The sequence below is a fragment of the Pomacea canaliculata genome, linkage group LG8 (genome assembly GCF_003073045.1).
Source record: "Pomacea canaliculata isolate SZHN2017 linkage group LG8, ASM307304v1, whole genome shotgun sequence".
Taxonomy (NCBI): Eukaryota; Metazoa; Mollusca; class Gastropoda; order Architaenioglossa; family Ampullariidae; genus Pomacea; species Pomacea canaliculata.
The window spans coordinates 12376580-12384567 of NC_037597.1; the positions used below are offsets into that span (position 1 = coordinate 12376580).

The window sequence follows — 7988 nt, forward strand, 5'->3', positions numbered from 1 at the left end:
ACTAAGGTCATGTTTGTGTCTGTCTACATCTGCGCCTGCGTACAGCGGTTATCGGGGAACATTTAGCAGACGACATTTACAATTTTGCAATTTTCGACACTTTCTGTCAAACTTATGACAGACACTAAGCTTGAACCTGGTATATTTGAGCAGAACAGCGTTCTTTATAAACTTCTCATGTAACAATTCGAAAAGGAATAAATAGGATCGTAAAAGTGATCAGCATCTAACATGGCGATGACGACCGCATAATCCAAGTAAAAAAGAAAAATTGTCAAGATAGATGAATACAGCAGGAAGGAAAAATCTGCAATGTGGTAGTAAAATCTGTTTAGTTTATTCCTTGTTGCTCCTTTGGGGAGCATAGGGCCGCAACAACACCTCGCCAGCGGACCCGGTTTTGGGCAGCTCCCTTCAGTTAAGCCCATGTGATTCCGATGTCCTTTCCCTCGCTCTCTACTGTTCTTTTCCAAGTATTCTTTGGAGTAAAATCTGAGGATGATCAAATTCTTTCTAATAGCCAACCGTGTTGGCCAGCTGCGAGTTTCCAGGTATTAACTAAAATGTCATCTCTATTTCTTTCTTACTTTTCCTACATTGTCAGTTATAAGATATAGAAACTTCAATTCCAGGCACACCAACAGGCATAGAATGTGAATAGTGCTACGCGTGGCATGCCGAATAGAATGTTATACAAATTATAAACTGTACTTATTAAGCTTATGCAGCTTATGGAAACTTGTCTATAAGGGCAGATGATTTCATCTATATACATTTGTCATTGAAATGTACTTTATATGACAGGTATTTCGAGAAGATTGATTCTTTAAAACGACAGCATTTGGAATCTACAATTATTAGCCACTGTCTCAAAAGAATTGATAAGCAGGTAACAACCATACCAATTTATTTTCCCATCATATGATGCTTATTCTTTATTTTTAGTCCACAATTGGTGCATATTTTCCTAAATTAACATGTACACAGAAAGTTTGCATCAATGCATGTTAAAATGACCATAATCAAATGAGCATTGATCACAAACATTTGGCTACAGAAATAATGAAATCTGCGAGAAAGTCCTCCCAAAAATGGACTTGCTAATGTATTACTTCCCTTTGACTGTCCTTTTCTTGCTGGACTCTATAATGTCAGATCAACCTTCAAAATTAGGTATTAGTTTAGTCCTTGTTACTCCTTGAGGATCATAGGGACGCAAAAACACCTCGCCAGTGGACACGGTTTTGGCCCCCCACCCTCAGTTGGACCCATGTGGTTCCGACATCTTTTGCCTTGCTCTGTACTGTTCTTTTCCAAGCTGCTTTGGTCTCCCAACTCTCCTCTTCCCCTGAGGATTCAAGGGCCTGCTTGGGAATTGTGTCAGCTGGTTTGCGCAGGGTGTGTCCTATCCAACCCCTTTTTGATGTCTTGGCTAGTGGGATTCTGGTTGGTTCTTTTCCAAAAATTAGGCATTGGAAATAGCAAATTACAAAATGAAATTATACACCGGTGGCAGCTGTCATGATTATATGATACCTTAAAGACATACTTTTTTTGGCATTGTTTTCCCATCACTAGAAACTTGCTTGAGAATGAGTCTGCTGTTTCTGAGCTTATGCATATTTTGTGCATGCTGAAAATTGTTACTATTCTTTTATTTCAGTGTACAATTTTTCAACTTGAAGACACAGTTATCATCTACAGAAAGTATGTCAACTTGTACCTGATTGTAGGAACAACACCCGATGAGGTGAGAGACATGGAAGTTGCTTTAGTAAGGTTTCTCATTAAGTTCATGAATGTATTATGTATCTCAAAGATACACTTATGGTAAAAATATAGGGGATATTATTTATCTCTTAGTCATAATAGATGGCATTAGAAGTTGGAAGAGCAATTAATGGGAAATCATAAACAAAATTTTTATTTATTTATCTTTGAATGTCCTTTAGTCTTAGAATGTTTTACTTTTGTTATCAGTGGAGAAAGTGGATTTAAAAAAAATGAAACTGGATATGTGACAACTGTTTTTATTTATTTGAAACTTTTTTTCACTTTCTTATTATCATCTGAACTTCTTTCAGAATGAACTTGCTGTTCTAGAGCTTATGCACAACTTCCTGGAAACACTTGATTTATACTTTAAGAAAGTGGTGAGTTTTTCTAAGCAGTTAAGCTATTTAGAAGTATGCCTGTAATCTACTCTGCACTCATGTAATCGTGTAATGTATGCAAAGAGTATATTCATTTTGAAAAAAGTTAAAGTTAATGATACTAATCAACACATATGCATACACACTCTTCCACTCAGATGCTTGTAATACCTGTTGTTGCTGGTTTGTAAGCACACATATGCTGGCCAGCATGTTTATAACACACATTACATTAAAATTAATAATTACTTTGTTACAAGGTCTTAAAACTACATTTTCTGTTTTCATTTTACAGTCTGAGTTAGATGTATCCTTTGGAATATTCAATTTTTAAAATTAATTTTACTTTTTTAAAAATTTATATTTTTAATGTACTTTTACTTTTTATTTTTACAGTTTTTGGTGTGTATGACTATAAATTTGTTTAATAATAACAAAGATACTACTCATATCTGCAAATGGTAACCTATTTGAGAAACTATCTGTTGTTTAGAAAGGAAGAAAAATACCAAACTACACCTAAAGCTAAACCATGTATAAGCAGTAGTCCTTCCCCCTTCTCCCCACCAAAAAATTACTTAAGTAGTTTCAGAACCTAAAGATGATTAAGTAAAATAAATGTGAATAAAAAAGATTGCATAAAAATGAAACAATAAACTAATGTAATACATTCGCAAGTGAATTCAATTCCATATTTTGAGACATAGTTTTTTTTATGTGTCAGGAACACTAAGTATATTTATTAGCTACACTATTATTTTGCTTTTGCTCAGAAAAGTTTTGAATTAGTAATTTCCTTGATCAAGAATTTACAGATTATGTTCAATCTGGATCGGGTGTACATGATTTTGGATGAAATGTTGATCAATGGAATTGTGGCTCAGACTACAAAAGATCGTATTTTAGTACCAATTCAGATGTTTGACTCTCTAGAATAACAAACTTTTAACATTGATGCGATTTACATGTTACCTGATTGTGGTTAGTGGCTTTTTAATTCATTGATTTTATTGCCCAAAATATGTTAAGTTTGGTTATTATAGTAAAGTTTGGTTTGGTTATTATGCTGAATGTACTACAATATATGTCTCCTTCAATTTTTGTGTTAAATTATATCGATGAAGGAAAGGAGAACAGACTATTATCATCCAGATATTTTGCATAGCCCTTCTTGTTCTGTGAAGAGAAAAGATTTAGAGGCACTGATTGTGTCAGTTTTTCCCCATAATTCATTATTAGTAATTCATTTATAAGAAACTCGTGATAATGACTTAAAAAGGGACTTCGTCTGGAATGAATACTAGAGTATTACAAAAAGTATATTTGAAGGCTTTTTTGCATTTAGAACAATGTTTGTGTTGTCGAGTAAAGATTAAAGCTATCTCTAGCTGTAGTGTTAGGTGCTTAGTGAGTGGTCACTTGAAAAAATACACTCCAAGTCCATGTTTAAGGAATCAGTGCATGCACTTTGATTGTCAGCTTGTCAATTATTAAGTTTTGTAAGTATCAACATTCTGTCATCATATTAAATTATTGTTTTAGCCCTTATTATTAGAAAGTAGAATCAGATGAAAATCTTTTTAATCTGTTTGAAGATGTTGGTATTTGTTAAATGCAGATGGTTATAAGGGCCTGTCTAATGAAACTTTTTTTTTTTTTTTTTTTTTTTTTTTTAAACTTTTTTATTTCATAATACTTAAATACACCAAACAGATACAATAAATATACAATATTTAACATCGTAGGAAAAAAAACAACCACAAACGCACAAGGCACAGTCAAAAAAACAAGTCATGCAACACAGTATGCGCACACTTCCATGTCAACCCATATGAATGTAAGTTAAGCACTTCTCTCAAGCCCTGAAGCAAAGCACGACAGTAACAGGAAATTACATCAACAATCATGTGACCTAATACCTCCACACACACACATATTTAAAAACACTTTCCAGAAATGTGCAGTTTGTTCTAGCATAAATCAAAATTTGAATGACACAAAAAACTGCAACCATATTGTTCTCACAAAAACTTATTTCTCCTTTGTACAAAAAAAAAAAAAAAAAACACCAAACTATCACAAGGTTCACAAGTTCAGCAAATGTATACAGTATATCAAAAGCTTTAGAAAAAAAGCTGAAAACAATTGTTCGATCTAGTCATTGCACGACAGTACCTACACCCTCCCTATGTAGGAATGTTTGCATAATAGAAATTCACAAATTTATTTAATCTCGAGGCAACATCCAACAAACTGTTATTCAGAGCAATAATAGCAAGACCCATTTTTATTCACATCAGCTAACAATGAAGAATCAAAATATTTTCTATATAAAACAGCAAATTTATTTTTTTTTTAAACCATGAAATATCACGCAAATTGTTCAGTTATACTAAACTTGTGAAACTGTACAGGCCAAAGTAATTTGGTTCAGCACAAAGTACAGTCTCTCTCAAAGCAGAAGTCTTTTACACTTTGCCTTCAGACATTATGACTACAGATGCTACGAGGAAAATTTTCCAACCTGAGTGAAATGCAAATCTTCCCCATGCAATCTCACAAACAAACAAACAAACAAAAAACAAAAAAAAAAAAAAAAAAAGCGCATTTATACAAATGGCTGATAATCAAACAAGTATTTACATATTTTAACAGAACTTCCATCTTCATTGGTTGCATACCACCGACTGCAAAACACTTTCCAGAAATGTGCAGTTTGTTCCAGCATAAATCAAAATTTGAATGACACAAAAACTGCAGCCATATTGTTCTCACAAAAACTTATTTCTCCAAGCCCTAAGCGCATTTATACAAATGGCTGATAATGAAACAAGTATTTAACATATTTTAACAGGGAAGCAAGACAGATAAAGAATGTGAAAAAGAAAGACTAACTAGACTATTAAAGAAAGTGTTGTGGAGACTGCCAAATGTTGGCAGTAAAGCACGAATTAAGACAGAATGGATAAAAAATTGCACCAAAAATGTAAATGAAAACAGATAAAGGACACCTGAGGCTTAACACAGTTTTTGCAGTTAAACACATGGTTGATGACGTTGCCAATGGAAGTAACAGTAAGCAAGACTGTACATTTGTTCTACACCTTGAGAAAACATAAATAAACAAACAAAAAAAAACAACAAAAACAAACAAAAAAAAACAAAAACAAAAAAAAACCACATAAATTTACAAAAAACAAAACAAAACAAAACTATGGATTGTCACAAAAACACAAACACAAAAGAGGGAGGAAGAGGAATGTGGAAAAGAACAGGATTCGCAGGCTTTTCATTAGACCACAATGTAAATGCATTCTCACTTATAAAAAAAAAAAAAAAAAAAAAAAAAATACAGACAGAAACATTCAATGTGTGAAGAAAAGCTGCTCATATGGTATCCATTTTAGTGCAAAACATTCTGGCTTACTATTTATTGTGTAATAATATTTTTCTACATGATATCTTTTTTTTATTTCCAATACAAATGAGTTCACATTTAGATGAATATTGAAACATTTGCACCGGTAAATATAAAAACTTTGCCATAATTAGAATAAGGCTGAATATCTTATCTGTCATAAGCTCATTTTGGACTCCAAATAGTATTAACTGTTTCTTTACTTCTATCTGCTCACAATGAGCACATTTTTCTTTTAACTTAGTAAAGAGATCATTCCAAAATTTTTTAACAATAATACAATCAAAAAAACAAGTGTTCTATAGATTCCCTTGACTGATTGCAGAAGGTGCAAAGATCTGAATCTCTAAGTTTTATTTGGTATAAATAGTGTGTTTGTAGCTAAAACACGATGCAGAATACGATATTGAAACCACTGAAGTTTTGTATCCATTGTAACAATAAAAGGGTGAGCAAATATTTGTCCCACTGAAGGTCTGGAAAAACTTTTTCCCATTTTCTAATGCATGTAGGAGGCGTCTGTGGACACAACAGTTTATTATATATACCTTTTGTGCCTTTTTTATGCTTGTTTATGGCTAACAGTGGTGCATAGCATGTAGTATTTCTATCTGATTGTTTCCATAAGTGACCAATCTTTCTTTTATATCTGACAATGGCCATGATTCTACTGTAATACTCGAGAAAGTTTATATTTTTGCCATGTATTTGTTGGAATATTTCAAATTTCATAGGTATTCCATTATTATCAAGTAAATCCCCAATTTTCATAATATTACAGTTTAACCATTTTTCTACTGTTTTTTGTGTATCATTTTTGGACAGAAAAGTATTAAAAAATAACGGTTCATGCAGAAATTCTGTAAGTGACAAGGGGGTAAATCTAATGCAAAAGTCAGAAAAAATAGCGAATACATCTTTCCAAAACACATTTGTTTCAGCAATATTTTCCAGAAAGTATCCTCCATACTGTTGAAAATTTAAAATCTGTGGATGAATTGAATTCAAAAGGTACTTCCAGCCTGCATTTGATGTACAAATCTTCCTTATCCATGTCAGCTTGAGTGCATTATGAAAAGCATTGATATCCATTACCTTTAGTCCCCCTTCTGAGTATTTCCTGATAACAGTGGTTTTTTTAATTTTGTGAATTTTCTTCTTCCAAATGAACTCAAAGGCTGACTGACTAATTTTCTTAAGAATATTCTTACCAGGACAGGGAAGAGTAATAATAGATGAGTAAATAAAGACAGTATAAGGGATTTGAATACAGCGTTTCTCCCTATTGGTGTGAGATCTCTCGCCTTCCATTCCATCATAATCCTGTGCATTTTAGTAAATTCTTTTGGTAGTTAATATTTATCACAGCTTCAAGGTCTAGAGAAAAAGTAATACCAAGAACTGTAAATGTTTCGGGATTCCATTGAATTTTTAATTGAGTCATATAGCGTGTCAAGCAGCCTCGATTAATACCAATCCAAATTGCAGCAGTTTTATCAAAGTTAATATTGAGACCTGAAAACAGAGCAAACTTCTCCAATTCCCAAACAGTTGCTTCAAAAGATTCTTTAGATCCATCAAGAAACAATGACATGTCATCAGCAAATTGTGACACTAGGAATGATTTGCTTCCACAACTATACCTTTAATATCAGCATTATCTCTAAGTAGAATGGAGAGAATTTCCGCACATATAAGGAAGATATATGGCGAAAGAGGATCGCCCTGTCTGCAACCTCGTTCTATACGAAAACGTCGAGAGACACAGCCATTTACAATAAGGCAAGATTCTGCATCTTTATAAAATACATTTACCCACCGTAAAAGATCTGGTCCAAAATTAAACAGTCTAAGGGCTTTCTGAATAAATGAGTGTGCAATGGAATCGAAAGCTTTCTCAAAGTCCACTAGCAGTAGCAAACCTGGCTTCCGCTGTAACTGAGTATAGTATAATATATCATATACTAGTCTAATATTATCTGCAGTCGATCTTCCTTGCATAAAACCTCTCTGATCCTCGTGAATAATAGATGGCATAACTCGCTTTATTCTCTGAGCTATACAGGCTGAGGCAATTTTATATGACACATTTAATAAAGAGATTGGGCGCCAATTTTTTAACAGATGTTTGGGTTTGTCTCCTTTTGGTATTAGTGTTATAACCCCCTGTCTCTGTGTTACAGATAAACTGCCCATTTTGAACCCCTCATTTAATGATCTTATTAGAAATATTCCTAAATCTTTCCAAAAGAATTTGAAGAACTCTACTGGGAAACCATCATTTCCAGGGCTTTTATCATTCTTCATTTCTCTAAGAGCTCTGCATGCTTCTTTTTCTGTTATTAAACCTTCTAATTCATTCTTTTCATCTTCAGTTAGTATTGGGAAGTTATTTTTCTCCAGACAGTTTGGCTTAA

General features: G+C 33.1%; 1 protein-coding gene across 1 annotated transcript; it reads left to right on the forward strand.

Moving 5' to 3' along the window:
- The first annotated feature begins 11 nt into the window (after positions 1–11).
- Positions 12–3743, forward strand: LOC112569947 (AP-4 complex subunit sigma-1-like). Its single transcript, XM_025248063.1, has 6 exons — positions 12–551; positions 805–889; positions 1664–1750; positions 2085–2153; positions 2449–2460; positions 2969–3743. Exons 1-6 carry the CDS (start codon positions 499–501, stop codon positions 3089–3091), a joined length of 429 nt encoding a protein of 142 aa, XP_025103848.1. The 5' UTR covers positions 12–498; the 3' UTR covers positions 3092–3743.
- The last annotated feature ends 4245 nt before the right edge of the window (positions 3744–7988 follow it).

Bases quoted from the DNA above. Each gene is read 5' to 3' on its own strand.
- LOC112569947 (XM_025248063.1), top strand. From the start codon at position 499: ATGATCAAATTCTTTCTAATAGCCAACCGTGTTGGCCAGCTGCGAGTT. The intron at 552-804 runs GTATTAACTAAA...TTTATATGACAG, and splicing joins GGCCAGCTGCGAGTTTCCAG to GTATTTCGAGAAGATTGATT. The intron at 890-1,663 runs GTAACAACCATA...CTTTTATTTCAG, and splicing joins TCAAAAGAATTGATAAGCAG to TGTACAATTTTTCAACTTGA.